Source organism: Aythya ferina (assembly GCF_964211825.1).
Source record: "Aythya ferina genome assembly, chromosome: 2".
NCBI classification, from domain to species: Eukaryota; Metazoa; Chordata; class Aves; order Anseriformes; family Anatidae; genus Aythya; species Aythya ferina.
This window is the reverse complement of record NC_140297.1, coordinates 93,538,399-93,558,278: the sequence shown is the minus strand read 5'-3', so window position 1 is coordinate 93,558,278 and position 19,880 is coordinate 93,538,399. Positions and strand designations below refer to the sequence as shown.

General features: G+C 41.4%; 1 protein-coding gene across 2 annotated transcripts in view; it reads left to right on the top strand.

Moving 5' to 3' along the window:
* The first annotated feature begins 2,170 nt into the window (after positions 1-2,170).
* TERT (telomerase reverse transcriptase) overlaps positions 2,171-19,880 on the top strand; it is a 30,122-nt gene continuing 12,412 nt past the window's right edge. Inside the window, exons 1-8 of one of the 2 annotated variants that reach the window (XR_014690578.1) lie at positions 2,171-2,605; positions 3,340-5,185; positions 7,793-7,988; positions 11,531-11,720; positions 15,360-15,542; positions 16,856-17,017; positions 17,395-17,490; positions 19,138-19,223. Coding sequence is in view for 1 of the 2 variants with exons in the window: in XM_084511849.1 (XP_084367975.1) it covers positions 2,225-2,605; positions 3,340-5,185; positions 7,793-7,988; positions 11,531-11,720; positions 15,360-15,542; positions 16,856-17,017; positions 17,395-17,490; positions 19,138-19,223 (3,140 nt within the window). In the remaining variant the exon portion in view is untranslated. The remainder of the gene's footprint in view (positions 2,606-3,339; positions 5,186-7,792; positions 7,989-11,530; positions 11,721-15,359; positions 15,543-16,855; positions 17,018-17,394; positions 17,491-19,137; positions 19,224-19,880) is intronic. The other variant, XM_084511849.1, reaches the window with a different exon arrangement.

Sequence of the window (19,880 nt, the reverse complement as noted above, 5' to 3'; positions counted from 1 at the left end):
CAGTCCCCCTGTCCCCATCCAACCCTAGCACAATGCCTCTCAGAGCTGCTCAATCACCACTACATACCACATTCAGGTTACTGGGAGTTCACACTGCAGCCCAAGACTTGACTAAATTTACTCTGCACTCTGCTGCTGTCAACAATACTAATGACAAGCAATAGCCGCCCAAATTCCTTACATACCAGCGGCTTGTTGCCCTTCCAATGCAATGGCATAATGGTGTCCTATCATTCCTTAGTTTTTGTGTTTGTTTGTTTTTGTTGTTTGTTTGTTTTTGTTGTTTGTTTGTTTTTTGTCTGCTGCTGAGTGCAATGTTGACTTCTTTTATGGAACCTCAGGATCTCACTCCTGAGTGGTACCGACCAGCTCAGATCCCACCAGTTTACATACAAACCTAGAAGTGCATTTCACCTCTACACCACACTAGATTTAACAGCATTTAATTTCATCTGCCATGTAATTTCTCAATCACTTAGTCTTGTGATGTTCTTCTACACTTTTCTAATCTGCTTGTGTCCCTGCTACTTTAAATAACTTCATCCCATCAGCAAATCTTACTGCTTACCACTTACATACAGTATTTCTGGGTTATCATTTATGAAAGTTATGCAGTGCTGACTGACATGAAACTTTAGCAGTGACCTGCTTCGGTTGAAAGAACTGACCATTTATCCTTACCTCTGTATCTTACCTTTTAAACAGTAATATATCCATATCAGCACCTTCCTTTTTAGTGTTTTGGTTTATTTTATTTTATTTTATTTTATTTTATTTTATTTTATTTTATTTTATTTTATTTTATTTTATTTTATTTTATTTTATTTTATTTTATTTTATTTTATTTATTTTTTTATTTTCTCTTCTTTTACAACATTTCCTTACAAAGGCTTTTGGAAATTCAGGTAAAATATACCAACCAGATCACTGTAATTTCCATGTCTTCTCAACCCTTCATAGAGCACCAAGAGTTTTCTAAGGCAGGACTTCCTTTTAATAGCACCAACATTGACTAATCAACTGGCATTTCTCCCAGCGTCTACTAGTCATATATTCTGTTATTTCTACTACTTTACATGAAATAAGCATCAGGCTTAGAGACCTGCAGTTCTCCAGAACTCCACCGCAACCCTCCTTTAAGGTTTTGTGTGAATATTGTCACCGTGAAGCCTTTAGATACCAAGAAAAGTTTTGAGTAGGTTACGTTACCATGAGCAATTCAGATCTTTCATTCCAGAGTTTGACAAGACCCCGGGACCAGCCATTTGGTTGCTTTTAGGGTTTACTCTGCTCATCTCCATCATAACCTCTTCTACAATTACTCTAATTTCAGACAGACCCTCTACCAAGTGCAGATCCTAAGAGGGGTTCCTTGGATGTGAATCCTCCTGATTTCATCCACAGGAAATCTACCTTAATACACTAGCAAGACTCAATCAAAAACTTGGTCTTCAACACCCATGTCGACTGTAGCTCAGGCAATCCCCAAGACACGCAGCATGAATTATTCACCAAGAAGACGCCACTTAGCCGCTTGAGAAATCAAAGCCGAAGTGCCTGGCCAGACGTTGTGCCAGACACGCGTTTGTACCGAAACCAGGGCTGGTTTCCTGCCTCGCAACCTCCCGTGTCGACCATGGTCTGCTGCACCCACCCTGCCACGCGCGGTGCTCGCAGCACATTTCCACGGCACCCTTGGATGCTTTGGAAAGCACACATCTCTTCCAGGGGTCCCTCAGCCTCCTGAGGGAGAGAATGGCTGTGATGATGTGCCTGTTGGGCACAGAAGGAGAGAAATCACTGAGGGAGCGCATTTCCCTCAGCAGTTCCCTCAGCATCCTCCCTGAGCATCTCGCCACAGTGTCTCCCCACAATATCTCCCCTCAGACCGGGGGTCGGGAGGCCGGTGCTGGAGGAAGGAAGGCAGGCAGGAAAGCCAGTGCTGGTGCCTGTGGGGGAAGGCAGGGTGGAGGGAGGCACTGGGGAGCTGGACAGCAGCCTCCATCCCTCCGGGACCCGACCCGACCCGCCCCGCCCCGGCCTCCGCCTCTCCTCGACCACGCTGGGGCAGCGCAGCACGCCGCCCGGGGGGCTCCTTTGTGAAGAGAGGGCGTTCTTAATTTATTTATTTTTATTATTTTTTTTTTTTCCACGCTACGCCTTCTTTAAAAAGCTGGCGTCCGGCCGTAGCCCTCCGTCCGGGGGAGCGCGAAGGGGGGCGGCGATGGAGGAGGGCAGGCGGGAGGGCGAAGGGAGGGGAGCGGCGGCGGCCGCCCCAGGTGCTGCTGCTGCTGGTGGTGGTGGTGGTGCTGGTGATGGCGGTGCTGGTGGCACTGGTGGTACTGGTGGCACTGGTGGCGGGCGTCCCCACCGCAACATGGCGGGCGCGGAGCCCTTCGGCGCCGTGCTGGGCGCCCTGCGGGACTGCTACGCGCAGGCGGCCCCGCTGGAGACCTTCGTCCGGGGGCTGGGGGAGAGCGGCGCCGAGGAAGCCGAGGTGGTGCGGGACGACGACGCCGCCTGCTACCGCACCTTCGTGTCCCAGTGCGTGGTGTGTGTCCCCCACGGCGCCCGCGACATCCCCCGGCCCTTCAGCTTGGAGCAGGTATGGGGGGGAGGCAGGGGGTGAGGTGCGGGGCTGCCCCGGGGAATGGGGCGCCTCCTGCCCCTGCTGTGGGGTTGGGTGTGGAAGAGCAAAGCATGGCTCCGCGGGGCAGCTAGGAAGGAGAAAGGCCGCTTTTCTGCCCTTGAGTGTTTCATAAATCGGTGCTTGGGGCAGGAGAAGTGGTTGGGAGAGGAGCAAAGTGCTGGGAGGCACCGCGGGGGTGAGCAGAGCCGCGCTGCCGAGCGGGGCGGCGCGGTGCGGTCCGTGCCCGGCCGTGGGGTGTTTTTGTGAAGCTGTGAGCTGGGTTGTTTTGCTAAAACTCCTTTATTTTTGCGTAAAAGGAAGCGCAGGCCGCAGCCCTGGTGGTAGAGCCTGCGCCAGCGCAGGGTTAGGGGCAGAGAGAGCTGAAAGCCCTGAGCCTGGGCTGCTGAGAGCGCAAAGAGGCAAAGTGTCAGGTGCTTCCTGGGCACGAAAGCCAGGATCAAAAGGGCAGGCATTAAAAAGACTTCCTGAAAGCAGTCGCCTCAGGTGGCTGTACGTAAACACCTTGCCGTAGACTTCAGTCTTGTGCTTGCGAATCGGAAACGCTCCTTTGAAAAGGTTTAACCTGAAGCTGAAGGCTGGGGGCTGCGTGCGTTTGGCGTGCCTGGCTATTTAAAGCACGTGCCGTCATTTGTAGAAGAGTTGTTGATTAAAAACTAATCTTCCTTTTTTTTTTTTCTTTCTTTCTTCAGTTATCTAGTCAGAGCGAAGTCATCTCAAGAGTCATGCAGAGGCTGTGTGGGAAAAAGAAGAAGAACATCCTCACGTATGGATACTCCCTGCTGGATGAAAACAGTTCTCACTTCCAAATCATGCCGCTCTCAAACGTGTACAGCTACCTGCCCAACACCGCAACAGAAACCATGCGGATCAGTGGCCTCTGGGAAACGCTGCTGAGCAGGATCGGGGATGACGTGATGATGTATTTATTGGAACACTGTGCGATCTTTATGCTGGTTCCCCCTAGTAACTGTTACCAAGTCTGTGGGCAACCAATTTATGAACTTATTTCACAAAATGTAGAATCAGCCTCAGCGTTTGTTAAACAACGGCTTTCAAAGCACAAATGTAGTAGCTTGTTTAAGTATACACAGAAAAGGCTAATGTTTCACAGACAGTATCTTTCAAAGTCACGTCAGTCGAAACGCAGGCAAAGACTTGAAGCTAATGTCTCCAGCATGAGAAATAAAACCAGCAATACTATACAAAGCCTAGGGTCCGCTGCTCTGGAAAAACAGAGTAGCTCCAATGTAGGTTTGTCAGCTACAGCACCATCCTTAAAAAGGAAGCTTGCTAGGGAACAACTGGAAGTCACGGCTAAGAGAGCAAGATTAGAAGAGAAAGAGAGGGAGGAACAGGCTTGTAATACCGCTCCTAATGTAAACCAGAGCATTCCCAAGAGGTATGGAACTGGCTGTGTAGCATCACGTTCTGTAAGTCTTATTAAAGAAAAAAACATTTCTCAAAGAAGTAACAGTGATATGTCTCGTCCTTCTTTAGTTCACAATTCTCATCACGGGAAGAAGTCTGTGGCAGACAAAAGCTCTTTCCTGCAAGGAGCTGAGAGTAACAGACATTTAAAGCCCAGCATTGAAATGCAAGCAGGATCCAGCAGGAAGGGAGTAGAGACACGCAGGCCTATACCTCGGTTGGATTGGATACCAATCGAACCGGCGGAAAGTAGTTCTTCAGGACACAAAAAGCAGGAAAGTCCCCTAGCTCATCTGGCAGAGGAGGTACCAAATAGGGTTTTGCCATCTACAATATACATTGACAGGAAGTTTCTTCTGTATTCTCGCAGGTACTGGGGGGAACGTTTCTCAAAATCCTTCCTATTGAATCGCCTGAAGGGTAGTGAGGCAGGTGTAAAGCGGCTAATAGAAACAATATTCTTAAGCCCAAATCCGTTTGGGCAAAAGCGCAACCAAGGTCTGCCACAGAAAAAATGGAGAAAGAAGAAGCTTCCCAAACGCTTCTGGAGAATGAGAAGTATGTTTCAAAAACTCTTAAAGAATCATGGAAAGTTTCCTTACGTAGCTTTCTTGAGACAAAATTGCCCTCTTCGGATATCTGATGCCATTTTGGGAAAAGCCAAGCTGCTCAGTCGGGCACCTTTGCCTGGGCAAGCAGAGGCTCGCAAGCAAGCAGAACAGCTTGGGAAGGAGCCTGCTGAGCGTGTGGCAAGCAGCAGATGCGAATCTGGTCACACCAACGTGCCCAGCAGCGTACGCGCTCCTCTCGCAGCATCTGCGTGTGGGGAGCCAGGGGGTGAGGAGCAGATCCCTGCAGAGGCGTCTGATTCAGTCCTCAGGGAGCTTCTCAAGGAGCACTGCAGCCACTTCCAGGTGTACCTCTTTGTGAGGGAGTGTGTGGAGCGGGTGATCCCCGCCGAGCTCTGGGGTTCAAACCACAACAAGCGCCAGTTCTTCAAGAACGTGAAAGCGTTCATTTCCATGGGGAAGTATGCTAAGCTTTCCTTGCAGGTGTTGATGTGGAAGATGAGAGTAAATGACTGCATGTGGCTTCGTCTGGCCAAAGGTACTTAACCTTGCAAAATTAAGGGTTGGGGGGTCGGGTGGCTGGTCAGGTCTAAGGTGCAGAGGGGAGGGCATTGAATCTGGGCGCGGAGTCATTGGGTTCACTGCTTATTAGTATCTGTTGATGGAGCTGCAAGAGCAAACCTCATAGTGTTTGCCATTAACTGATGGTGGAGAAATACTTAGACCTGCCTTCTGTGTGCTGAAAACGTAAGTTTTCATTATTTTCGTTTGTGTTTAATTGGATGACAGTTTTGGACAGAAACTAGAATTTAGAACCTGGACCTTCAGCAAAACTCCTTCCCTTCTGCTCCCCAAATTAGCAATAACTGTCACCTAAGCATGTAAGGAGCAAATGCAGTCTGCCTTTTCATTACTATAAGTGATAAAAAAGTGCTAAAAGCAAATCCAGATGCCTGTAGAGTCACGTGTATCTGGGAGTAAACCATCATCCCACAGCATTTTTTTTTCTCCCTCACATCTACCTTGTGAAAAAGACGTGGGTATGGGACCTAGGCAATGCCCGTGGTTGCCCACCATCAGTTACCTTTTTAGAGTCCTCCTCTGGGAACAGGAGACCCTTATTAATCACAGCTTTCAGGTGGTGGTGCAGCTGTCATCAGGGCTGGCCACCTTCCCAGGAGGGTGGAAGTGCCAGCTGATTGCCCTGAGTTCTGTATGAATCCCTCCTGTCCAGTCATTGCAGGTGGTGAGAGGTAAATTTTGCTTCCCTGAAGAAGCCTTTCTGAAGCCACTGTCCTAGGACATAATTCTGGGCTGAAGCTGTGATTTTGTGATTGATTGCTGCGGGATCTCATATTGTAATTTATTTCTGTTTACATTTATCACATTCTGTTCTCCATCTGTGAAATGTGGAGTGCACTTCCTTAACTGCTGCATTTACAGAATTTATTCCTACCTGGCAATATACTCGGATCCTGCAGCAACGAGGGATGAAAACGGTATTCCTTTTTAGAAAGGTGCAGTTGGGTTCTGAAATTACTCCAGGTCCTCCGTAATGAAGGAGGAAAATAAAGCCTGATATTTGAGACCTGATGTCAAAAGTCGGGGAGGTACACGTCTATAAGAAACTGCTAATTCTCCAAATACACAGACACGGAAACTTTGGCTCAGAAACGTGCTTTTCAAAATGCTGAGGAGTTTCATACTTCAAAAGGGTTTTTACAGTAAAAATGCATTGGGTTTGGAGTTACTTGGAATGCCTTACCTTTGAAAAAAAAAATACCATCTTACTCAGTGGTCTGGTTCCAGGAAAAGCAACACATAAGCTTAACTTTATTATTATTGTTTTTTTAAACTACTCCCATGTGCCTGAAGTTTAAAAGCACATTTAATTGCTTTGCTGCGTTGCAGGAGTTTTTTTTTCCAAAAGAAGTGGTGGTGGTTTCTTGTAAATCATGACTACAGTTCAGGGAATTGACAGCTGCTGTCAAAACATCAGAAAGCTGGTGATGTAGTTCCAGTACAGCTATTTAACATGCTGATTTAATTTGTGTATTTTGTGGCCTGCACGTTATGACTTTTCAGTTGAATCTTCTAAGAGCCATAGAGTTCTTCATTGATGTTTTCTGGCTTCTGTTGAAGTGAACACTTTCATCTCTTTGTGGCAGTCTTTTTGTAGGTGCCGTATATACATGAAAGTGTCTCCGCCCCGAAGAGCACAAAAATCAAGCAGGGTAGAGGACTGGAAATTTATTTCCCTTTGTTAAGTTTCAGTCTTAATCCTCAGCTCTCTCATGTCCAAATTTGGCTGTTTTTAACACATTTGTGCAGTAATCATGATTTGTGCTGTGCAGCTAATTGATGTTTCTGCAGAGTCTCTTTAAACTACCCTGTTGCATTATGCCAAATTCTACTTTTAATTAGAAAAGTATCAGTGAGAAGTTGCAAAAATTCAGAATTTGTAGGGTAGAATTTTACTCTACACTTGGCCTGCCTGCATTTAGACATCACAAAAAAAGCCTGTGGGCTTAAATTTGATAGCAGCTAGAAATGTTCTAGCCTCGTAATTTTCATGCCATCTAAATATTATGAGAGCTGACAGACTTACTCTGATTTTTTTTGACTGCAGCAATGTTTTATATAGGTTGTCTGAAATACCTCTTTCCCCAGCTCAGCCCAGGGGAAATTATTCTTTCAACTATTCTCTCAATTATTCTTACAATATACCTAAGAATTCTCATTCTTTTGCATATTTATTAAATACATATATATATATTCTAATAGACTTTATTTCCATTTTATCCTTCCCTTCAAAATGATCCTGTCATTGTGCATTAAAGATCTTGCACAAGCAATGAAAGTAAGTCTTCGGGCTGCTGGTGGCATGTATTTGTTTTATGTGCATCCATTTATCACTGCTAATTAGTTTCCATCTTTATTCGTTAAGCTTGGGTCATGTTATTTAATACTAGTGAAAAATCAGAGCTGCATCTGTGGAATTGTTCTTGCTTTTTTTTTTTTTTTCCTTTCCATTAACCTCATGCTAAGAAATGAGTGTGTGTGTGTTCCGTTTATTTTATTTATTTATTTATTTACAAATATAAGTAGTTATTTGCTATAACTACCTTTCAATTGTTTGTTGAAGGTAATCACTTTGTTCCTGCCTCTGAACACCGTTACCGTGAAGAAATTTTGGCTAAATTCCTATACTGGCTGATGGATACGTATGTTGTTGAGTTGCTCAGATCATTTTTCTATATCACTGAGACCATGTTCCAGAAAAACATGCTCTTCTACTACCGAAAGTGTATTTGGAGCAAGTTACAGGACATTGGAATTAGGTAAAATTAGAAAACTAATCAAACTTTAATGAAATGTATGGAAGTCTCATGTTTTGCACTGTAAAGTTACAACTCTGCTTTTACTTACTGCCCCTTTATCCTCCTCCCATTTGCTTAATTTTCCAAAGGAAGAGTCAACCTGTATTGGTAATATGCATGGCTTGTAGATCCATAAATGTGTTGTGTGAGAAAACTTAGGCAAATTGGAATGTCTTTGGTAGGAGAACAGAGACCTTTGCAATAACAAAATCGATTATGAGGAGGATTTTGTTTTGATACATCAAATTTTCACGCCTTTTAACCATCAGTAAAGCATAGTGGCAGCATCCCAAAGTAACCTTGGGAAAGCTAATTTAAAAAACACTGTATTTTCTTTAACTGCTTCAATTACAAAAACAAAATCTGCTGCAATACTCTGTCCATTATTTCAGACAGTAGCCTTATGGGGATTTTTTTTTTAAATTACTATAAGATTGAAGGGTTTAAAAGCTGCAGCTTCTTTTTTTTAGTGCAGCTGTAGAATTCCATGCTGCTTTTTTTTGGTCTTAAATGTGTGTGTGCTTAAGTTAGCACCTTATTTAAGACCAAATCTTAAGCAGTTGAATTAAAAATACTGAAAATCAAAAGACACCTTTAATGAACAGTATTACGTGTATATCTCCAGAGTTTACATCCCTTGGGATTTCATGGTAAATTGCTGGTGTCCAGGAGAGCTCTGGAACTGCTGGACATGAGCACGCCCGATGCCTTGTGTTCTGCCATTTTAAATGGTGCAGCTTTTACATTTGATGGGGTCTGCTGATCTCCAGTTTTGTCTGTGGTTTTTGGTAATTTGTAATTCTTTTTACAATCTCTGTGCTGCTTGAGGTTGACGCTGGTATCTCTCCCGTGCAACTGCCTTGCCTGTGTGTTTGCACTTCATGGGGCCCTGGAGCTGTTTGCAGTTACAGCCCATATAAGCAAGTTAAACAACAGCAGCAGAACACAGTTTTCAACCTGGAATACTTTGTCTTGTCTTCAGACTGACAGCATTAGTGTTGTAATGAGTGGTTTATGTAGTTTTAATGTACTTTACAAGCTAATTTTTTTTTGTGTAAAGTGCCACCTAGCAATAAATCTTACGGGTTAGGTATAATGCTCTTTTTAATGGGGTGTATGGTTAAAAGAAAATGAGTAATTTTTGGTTTTAGCCCTTTCTTTCCTATCACCAATTTCCTCCCCCTCCCTAAAAAGAAACCCAGTGTATAAGGATAAGGTGCTCCGACCACAAGGGACCCTAATCTGGGCTGATCCTGGTTATGACTATTTCTGCCCTGAGTATTTCCACCAAGCAGGAACCAGCACTTCAGCACTCTGTTCTCAGAGCGTGCTGTGTAACATGAGGTTACTGATCCAGCTGAGTGCGTTCAGACAGGTGGCAAGCTGCCCTTTTCACATGGGAGGAGAAAATTTGGGATTTAGAGATGCTGGGAAACAGCTGTTCAGGGCTGCCTGTGTCGCCTTGGCCATTTCTCGACTCTCTGGGCACCATCCCCTCATTCCCAAGCCGCATTTTCAGGAGCTTCTGATGATTGAGTGCCACAGGCTGTTGAGCTGCTTCCATTTTCCCTGGAGGAAAGAGTATCTGGCTTCAGCTGTTTCCCTGATTGCTCTGCAGCTGTCCCTGGTTCTTCCTCCTCTCCAGCTGGAGCTGCTCATGGTCAGATTGCTGTCAGGAAGCCAGGCATAGCCACTGATGCCTTCCCACTTCTTTTTGTCCTCCTTTGGAGGAGAGAGGAAGGATGAAACAGACCAGGACTTCACTCATGGGTTTGCCTTTGCATTGTGTTTTCTTCAGAGGATAAACCCCTAGCAGTGCTGTGAGGATGAACTAGGGATGGTTCAGGGGCCACTACATCAGTGTGTGTTCAAAATCACCAGCCCTGCCATAAATGCCATGAAATAAGCAGTGGGTGTTGATGCAGGCAAAATGACATCAAGCTCCACAACTGGCCAGAGGCAGTAATGGAAGTCATATTTTTAAGAGGTGGATTTTGTGGTGTTTTTTTTTTTTTTTTTTTTTTTCTTTCTTCTCCTTTCTGGTGTCTTAAATGCAAAGGGATGAAGGTTTGATGATTTGGTCGTTTCTGTTGAACTGGTGTTGTTTATTTTATCTTGGTGATCTAGCTAATGCTATCGTATGTACTCTCTCAAAGTGCCTCTGTACTTTGGGAATTTTATTCCAAGTTTGAATACAAATCCAAAACACTTGCTCAGCTTGCTGGACCAGGATGCCTCTGTGTCCCCTTTGGCATGCACTGTATCACTTAGACCCTGACAGTCTCGAGCACCTGACTTATGTGTGGGTTGTGTTGGCATGCACAAGAGAAAAATATTTGTGTGCTTCACCTGCATGCTTGGTTTCTCGGATGCCTCCTAGAGCATGCTTACCAGTTTTTCACCATCCATCCACCATCTTTTGTGATAGCATGGCCTCCTTTTGCTAAAGCAGCCTGTGGGCTTGTGTGGGATGTAGAAAATGGGAGTGCAAATTTAGAGTTGCATCCTCTGCTCTTCAGGGATTTGAATTCTCATTTCACTCTGCTCTTCAGGGATTTGAATTCTCATTTCACTTCCCAGGGGAGTGTCCTAACAACTGGGCTGTAGGGCTTTGTGAAATGGCACATCCTTTCCTTCTAAACAATGCAAGCAGTGTAGGACACTGATCCAAGTCTTTTTTTTTTTTTTTTTTTTTTTTTTTTTTTGTGGCAGATAGGGCACTTTAACCATCTTAAGTAAAAGCAAGGTTGTTGTGCCACCTCCTTTTCCTGCCTTACTGCATGGGAGGAGAGTATTGGTTTGGATTAAGCTACGCCGAGCTGTAAATCCTGAGGGGGTGGCTGTGAGGGGCAAGCACATTTCCCAGTAAGATAAATTTGTGACTTGGGAGTCTTCACTTCTTTATTGTTTTCTGCTGGTTACTTTTAGCTGATGCCTGCTCATCAGGTCAGTTCTTTTGAATCCTGTTACCCTCATTTTTGCCCTCATTTTTTTATCTAGTATCTCAGTTCTCAATATCTTTTAATAGGTAGTAGGTCTCCTAAATGTCAGGAGTAGAACAGCTGATTACACTGTGTAAGTCCTGCCATGGGTCTCTCTTTACACAGTATTCAAAAAGTCCTATTCAACTTGGTTTATATCTTTCAAGCTTTTGAAACCATGTAAAATGTCTGTCTGTAGCTTTATATTATAAAAAAAATCATAACGTTCAAATATACTTGCCTGATTTGTGGATAAATCTTTGTGTTAATTTAGGTGTGTTTGTTTTTTTGTTACCTTAATCTTCTTCACGAAGAAATATATGCTCTTTTATTATTATATTTCATTGTCATTAAGATAACCATGGGACTGTTCGGAAATTCAGATTTCCATGGCAGTTTCATTGGAAATTTGTGATTATCTTCTTAGTAAAATGTCTGGGTTCAATTACCATTAAGAGATGAAACGTTTTAACTTTTATTGCATTCCCTATTGCTTACACTCAATGCGTATTTGTATTTTAGAAAGCATTTTTCCAAAGTACAGCTACGTCCTTTAACTGCAGAGGAGATGGAAGCGATCCATCAAAAAAAATACCTTCCGATGGCATCAAAGCTCCGTTTCATTCCCAAAGTCAGTGGACTAAGACCCATCGTCAGAATGAGCGGTGTTGTTGAAGCACAAACGTTGAGCAAGGAAAGCAGAGCAAAGAAGGTGTTTATTTTTCTGATTGTTTTATGTGGGTTTGTTAGACGTGAGTTGGTTTTTGTGTTGTCGTTAATATAAAACTGGTGGTGAACTGAGACACTGAAATCAGAAGGACAGAATGTGCCTACCCATTGCAACTGAGCATAGCTTCTCCTTTCCCTTAATTCCCTTAATTTGCTTAATTTTCATTACCCTCCAACTCCAGAACTGCATATTTCTGCTTGTAAGCCTGCCGGAAGGGGACGAGGCTAACAGAGTGGCATGGCCTGCCCAGTGAGCATGTTTTCTCTCTTCTCTTTCCATCTGTTTCTCTCAGCTTGCTAACTGTGTCTGATTGTGGTGGATGTTGGCCATCCGTGGGGGTAGAAGGACAGAAAACTCAAAGATACCGTGTAAGGGTGAGGGACAGATGAGTCTGGCCTGTTGGGGTTTCCCTGAATGCGGATTGTGCATGTCGATGGCTGTTCACAAAATAACCCATTCAACAGGCCAGTTAACTGCAAGATGCAGTGGGAGCCCAATTCCACTCTCTCCCATGACTTAATTAGTTGCTTTTCCTTAAGGCTGTGTCCCATGTAGAGCACAAGATGAAACACTGCTCAGATGGGTGAGAGTTCAGTGGCTACTTAGTACTCACAGTTCAGTGTGTGATCCCAGACTGTACTTTCAGGAGAGCAACTAAAAGCTGCTCTGAAATAGTTACTTTCATCATAGTCTTTCTGTGGCTATTGCACTGTCAGATTTCAGAGCATGCACACGGTTAATTTGGGAATGGCTGTAGTGCTGGAAAAGGTTCTGTTGCTCCTGTAACAGACTGGCATAAATGAAGACCTGAGAGCTGAATGCACTAAAAAAAAAAGTTCAAAGTCAACCGTGGTAGCTGGTCAAGTGGCTTCACAGGAGAACATCATGAAGCATGGCTAATGATTTTCTGATTTTCATAAATCCAAGAAAGGCTGTAATAGTGTTATGTCACTTCTGAGACAGAGACAGACACAAAAATAAAGTGTGTTGTGCAAAACATATTCAGCAATTTAGGGCTTACAACCTACTGGAAGTAGTGTGGTTTTTTGTTTGTTTGTTTCTTTTTTTTCCAAAACTTTCATGGCCGCACAGTTTGTTTCTGTCATGGCCTCTTATCTTGCAGTCTGTTCCAGTTTTTCATCCTGTCCCATATCCAGCTATTCTCTACTCTCCGGTTTTCTCCAGGCGTTTAAAGTGTAGGAGGAAGACCAGCTTCAGGTTCTTTCTATCTGACAGTGTTCCTGGCTTTGGAATTTGCAAACCAGTCTGGAATTGTAGGGGTAGACTTTGCCAGCTGCCATAGCTTGGCACTGGAATGCGTCAAGATGAATTGTCAAGTGATAACCTTTCAAATATCCAGCAAATCAACTTCTGGCTCTTGGGCAGCTCTCAAACTTGGCTGCAAAAAAAACATGGTGAAATAAGTCCAGTTCTGTGAGTTTGTCCTCAGATCAGTGTATATTTTGTTTTGATTTAAGGGTTTTATGTAATTTCTTTTCATCCTTCTTCCCTTTCTGTTTGAATCTTTGTGTGTGTGTATGTGTATATATGTATTTCTATATATACACATAAATATTTAATGGGAAGCCTGAAGCACTGGATGTGGGGAGGATTCTTAGTGATCTGTTCAATTTGAGAGTATGTAATTTTTTTACTTAATTCTGCAGATATTCTAGCAGACCCTCAGGTTTTGCAAAGATGTTGATAGCTCTGTGGATTAGATTTGTTCTGGGAAGTTGAGAGACTGGATGCAATTCCTGCCAGCATTAAAGCAAGAAGCCACTGTGAATACTGTGACTCCAAGTCTCTCAGGCCTCGTTCAGGCTAGGTTTTGAACTCTAAAGCCTCATTTGTCCTTTACTGATTTACCCACACGCACCCATATGGCCATCAGTTTAGTGAAAAGGTGTTAAAGCAACCATTTGGGACCCACTCATTAAGAAAGAAAAGAGGAACTTCTGATAATTTGTTCTTGCTGCTTCTATTTATCTTTGAGCTATATCTCTACCCTTCTGGCTGTTTTTTCTTAGGAACACGCCCTATGCCAGAAAAGAGAGAACAAAATTTCAGGAATCACTGAAATCCAGAATCACTGGATTCAGGAAGATGTCTTAAATTTCAGCTGTCTTTTTTTTTATGGACTAGTCAAAAATATTTTGCAAGATCAGCCAATGAATTAACATAACTACGTACCTTATGCAAAACAGTGAAGTTGGATCATGTTCTGCAGTCAGTGACAGGATGTCCTGGTTTCAGTTAGAACAGAGTTGATTTTCTTTCTAGTAGCTGGTGGAATGCTCTGTTTTGGCTTAGGATGAGAAGAGTGCTGATAACACCCCGATGTTTTAATTGTTGCAGAGCAGTGCTTATACCAAGCCAAGGACATCTCAGCCTTTTGCTCTGTCCTGCCAACAGGCAGGCTGGGGTTGCAGTAAGAGCTGGGAGGGGACAGACCCAGGACAGGTGACCCGAACTAGCCAAAGGGGTATTCCATACCATCTGACGTCATGCTAAACAATATATAGGGGTGGCTAGCCGGGGGAGGGGGCCGGACTGCTCGGGGTTAGGCTGGGCATCGGTCAGCGGGTGGTGAGCAATTGCATTGTGCATCACTTGTTTGTACACATTATTATTACTTTCCTATTATCACCATTGTATTATTATTACTGTTATTATTATTTTTGTTATTATTATTTTCCTGTCTTATTAAACTGTCTTTATCTCAACTCACGGGCTTCACTTTCCATTTCTCTCCCCTGTCCCAGAGAGGGAGTGGGGAGGGTGAGCGAACGGCTGTGTGGTGTTTAGCTGCCGGCCGGGTTAAACCACGACACAGGAACACACTAAATATTTTTGGTGTGCTTTAGCTTTTCCAGCTTTTCACTGACACCTCTAATTGATTTTTTTCAGTGCAAAAGTAAATTTCTTCAGATGAATTGTTAAGCTTCCATGTGTAGTAATTTCAGTGCATTTGTGTCATGATCACGATACTACCATTGAGATTAAGAAACCTTTTATATTCTGTGCATGCAATTTGGAGGACTTCTCCTAAGTTATAAACATTCATTAGTATGCAAGTGTGCAGTTATTTTTATTTTTATTTTTTACTTTTTTCATCTTAAATTAGTATTTCACTATTCCCATATCTGAGAGAGTTAAATTTTTTGCTAAAGTACCCACATAAATTGTCTCCAAAGGCTCAACAGATGATGCAGATGGATTTAGCTTAAAGTCTTAGGAACATGTTCTTGTTGTGGTGCTGGTAATCTCCAGGAGAGAGAATGGATGATAATTAAGAAAAGTTACCTTATAATTGGTGTTGGTTTTATTGCTGAAATCCATCCATTTATGTACATGACTGTTAGACCTTGTTTGCCAGGAGTTAAGTACAGAAAAAAAAAAAGAATTTAAATGTATCCCCCAAAACATCCCTAAGTCTGTTTTGTCACTTCCAAGTAGTTACTACCACTATATTCAGGCTTTCTGAAGACTGTATTTGACCAAAAAAGTTCAGTAAATACACAAATTCCCTCTCATTTCATCTAAACGAGAAATGTCTGTATTGCACGGAATTTAGAATTTTTCAACCCGCTTCAGGGTGATTCTTTTTCGTCTCTTTAGATGAATCACTACAACATGCAACTTAAAAATCTATTTAGTGTGTTAAATTATGAACGAACTATAAACACCAGTTACATCGGCTCTTCAGTGTTTGGGAGAGATGATATCTACAAGACATGGAAGACGTTTGTTAAAAAGGTTCTTAAATCAGATGGTGAAATTCCTCATTTCTACTATGTAAAGGTATGCCTCTTCTAATCCAGTATTCAACCTAATTTTATGAGTCAACTAGTGCAGACCTTTAACAACGGAGAATAGCTGTGATGTAAGTGCATAATTATTATTACTTTTTATGTCAGTTTTTGTGCATACTTAATATAGATTGCTTGCTTTGTTTCTCCTGCAGTAGTGCTTCCTTTGATATTTTTCTACTCATCTTTCTGTCATGTAACAGTTCTCGCTTCTGGACACACACTGTTTCTGCAGTTACATTTAAGTACAAAAATGGGACAAAAATGTAAAGTTGAATAGGATTTTAGGGACATTTTCTCAAATGAAAAACGGGAAGGATTAGATGTACGTATTTGAATAAATTCAGTGTCTTGTGTCTTTTCTCTCCATACAATCAGTGTCTGTTAAAAATAAACACCCTAACTCTAGTGTCTCTCCAGCAAATTTACTCTCCTGCTTGAAAAAAATGAGTGCTTGTCACGTCTCGTTATTTGAAGATTATTTTTTTAATTAACACTTGTGTTAAATAATGACTAGCTGAAGCACAAAAAGTTGCGTAGCTTTGAGTTGGTGTGACTTACATAAAACTATACAGACCTATGATAATATAGTGAGGCTTCTCTTCCAGGTGTCATGTCCTAAAACTATTTTCAGAAATTGTCTCATTAACTTTCAAACGAAAAAATCATCTTATTGACATAGTTCTTTTATGTTTTTTGCTTCTTCAGAAGGTTTTGAATTGTGACAATGACAAGAAAAGGCAAAGTTAAGATGGCAATATGAGATTTAGAAGAGGCAAAACATCTAGGTTTTCAGCTTTCCAGGAGCCTGTAAGATGTCATCTTCACGACTGTATGGAGAGGAAGGTTTCTTAAAATATCTAAACATATAAAAATGTTAGCAGTAAACTTCAGTTAAATGATTGAAAGCTAAGTGTAAGTTTTAGGGCTGTGTGTGCAACTTTCAGTATGTTACCTTTCATCTCCACTGGTATTTAATCACGAAAGAAGTGCTGCGCAGTACAGATGAGCGTAGGACCTGCTCTACCTTCTGCTAATAATGAGGATTATTCTGAAATTGATGGTTATCCATTGCAAGGGAAAACTCACTGATGGCTGAGGAAAGTATCTTCAGTTAAGGAATGTGTTTGCTTTGTCACACATTTGGAAATAATGATGTATTTTCACTCCTACATGTTGCTTCAGCCATGTTTGTATACTACAACAGTAACTTTTTTTTCTGTACTAACACAACATTTATGGTGATATTGGTGAATATGGAACATAAGGTACAGAGCATAATGGAAGCTATTTCTTCTGTTTCAGGCCGATGTGTCCAGGGCTTTTGATAGCATTCCTCACGATAAACTTGTGGAAGTGATTTCACAGGTCTTAAAACCTGAGAAAAAAACTGTCTACTGCATACGGCGCTATGCAGTGGTTATGATCACTGGAAGTGGAAAAACCAGGAAGTTATATAGGAGACATGTATGACTTGCTACTTTCTTCTACATGCTGCTATTAATATGTTTCTGTCCAAAGAATATGTTTGTTTATAGCTTTTTTTTTTTTGTGTGTGTGTCTAAACTTGAAATAGGTAATTACTTCATAAAACATTTTAATACTGTTGGAAATTTTCTGGAGGGAACAAAACTGCTTTTTATGCTTCAGTGTTACTAAGAATAAATAAAGAAAAATGTGTTGTGGGAACAGAGAGACACGAGGGAGAAATTTCGTTTTAACAGTAACAGATCTGTTAGATTAAAACAATGCAGTAAGAGTGGGTCTTTGATCTTCACTGAATACATTCTGTCTGCTAATGAATCTTCTATTTTGCTTTTGTCATTTATTTATTTAATATACAGGTTTCTACTTTCAAGGATTTTATGCCAGACATGAAGCAGTTTGTGTCCCGGCTTCATGAGAGTACCTCATTGCGAGATGCAATAATAGTTGAACAGGTAAATATTAGGAGGCTTCTGTTCATCTGGAAGGGAAAGCTACAGAAGTAGCAGAGGAGGATTTAGGGTTTCTTTTTGTTTGCTTGTTTAAATGAATGTACATATTGTGTGGTGACATGACCTGTCTTGTGGTTACCAAGCACTTTCCATAGAAAAATGCGATGTTTCCAACAGGCTTTCAGTGTAAGTGATGCCTGAGGCAAGAACCCTGACAAAATGTCATTCTGGATTTCTCCCGGATTTTCTCATTTCTGTCCTGTTCTGTTCTATTTAAACCATCGTTTTCTTTTTTTCTTTCCTATTGAATTTCATTTCTTGTTGCAAGAATTTTCAAATGAAATAAAGAAAGGCTTCAGTGCATGCATTGTCCAAAAGGTACAGAAATAGGAAACTGAAAAGTGTATTCTAAGCAAAGCAACTAAGGGCACCCTGATGTGGCACCCTGAATAGCAAACTTCACTTAACAGAAAAATGACTTTAAAAAATCAGCTTATTTTAAAGAGACCCTTTAAAATAAGGGGCTCATCCTGAGCCCCAGATGAGCAGACCGTTTTCTTCCTCACAGGCTACTCTGTCAAATTTGTCCTCACTTGCCAGTGGAGAATTATGAAGTAGAGTAATTAGTGCTTCTAACATACAAGTAAAATGGTAGTGTACAATCTATGTAGGGCTAGAGTGTACAGTGTGAGTGGTGCACAGTTCCAAGATCCTGCAAAATACAGAGAGTCTAATGAGTACGTGGATGAAAATGAAAACCAGCTGTATGCATGATGTGTATTTTGTTTCGTTCTCCTTCCAGTGGACATCTAAATTAGATGTTAGGTATTAAATGAACAGCAGCTGTCTTTTTCATATGTGTGCGTGAGATTTAAAAAATAAAAAAGTGTTAAGAGAAAAATGCCATGCCAGCATGGATCTCCATGCCCTGAATACATTGTGATAGCATTTCAATACAGTGTTCTCACATAACTTTCAAAAACTGGGTGCGTTTGTCAGATGATTAATCTATGCACATAGGGAGTTGTTTTGTTTAAGTTCTTGTGCAATCGTTGTTAAAGGGATCTAAATCATTGTTAAAGTGCTCTAAATGAAGCTTTTATTACATGTTTTTAACACAGAAGGCTTCATAAATACTGAGTTGGCTGTCATGCATGGATCATTGCTAATGTTGGGCAAAGGATTTATTTTGCAGCAGAACTGGCAAGTGAGTTTATCAGTAGTTGTGGAATCAAAAAGAACAGGGCAGTTAAAAGAATGATCCTCTGGATAGGAAGTGACTAAAAGAGGGAGGTATATATTGCTGTAATATAGTACAATAATAAACACTTTAAAAAGTGTTTTAGATGTTATATTTGACTACTTCCCAAGTAACACCAATCAAAACTGCTTTTCTCCTAAAAAAAAAAAAAAAAAAAAAACAACTAAAACCTCCATTGTTCATCTGTTGGATGTGAGTGGCTTTTTAGGGTGTATATTCAGACTTTTACTTTAGGTGTTTGCTTTGTTTCTTACCCTAGAGATTTTAACTCGACTATTACAGCCTAACTTTTCAGGAAGGTTAATATGCATCTTTTCAGTTTATACTATATTTTTAGTTTCAGCACACTTCTAAAGTACAAATCTTGTTTTGTTTTGTCCCATTTCTAGAGCTTAACTTTCAATGAGACAAGTGCCAGTCTATTTAACTTTTTTCTTCAAATGCTAAATAATAACATCCTGGAAATTGAGCGCAGGTAAGAAAAAAATAGTTTAAAGAGTAAGTGTTGTTGTTGTTTTTCTGCTAAATGGGATACCATTAACTGAGTCAGGGAATTTTTAATATCTGTCTTCTAAAGATTTTTATTTCGTGTTAATTTGAAATCTATTTATCCTGCTTTATAAAAGCAGGAAGGGTTTGGACTCACTTATATTTGAATAAAATTTGTCTTTCCCACGTGGATGATGGTATTGTACAAAGAATGCATCATTCTGTTGATCCATAACCTTCATTTAAAACTGCAGTTATAGTTCAAAAGAAAAATACTTTTAAAAAAAAAGTTGAGATCCACAGAGGTGACCGGAAGGAAGGGAACATCCAAGCAATCATGCAAAAGCATTGTTAGTCCTTTCCCTGTAGTGCAAAATAAAACCTTTTCTGCATGGCCTTGCTATTTGGCAAGTTGCAATAAAAATACAAGGTAAGAACAACAAGAACTAAAACATCAATCCAAATTAGGAGTTGGGTGTTATTACAGAGGGGGGATGTAATACAGGTTTCTGGTGTTCCTAGAAATGCTGATCTGCTATTTACATTTTGCCTCTAGGTGGCAAATGTGTACCAAGTCTTGAAACCAAGTACTAATATTTTTATTTCTAAACTCAGAGTAAGATATATTATGATGAATAGCTTC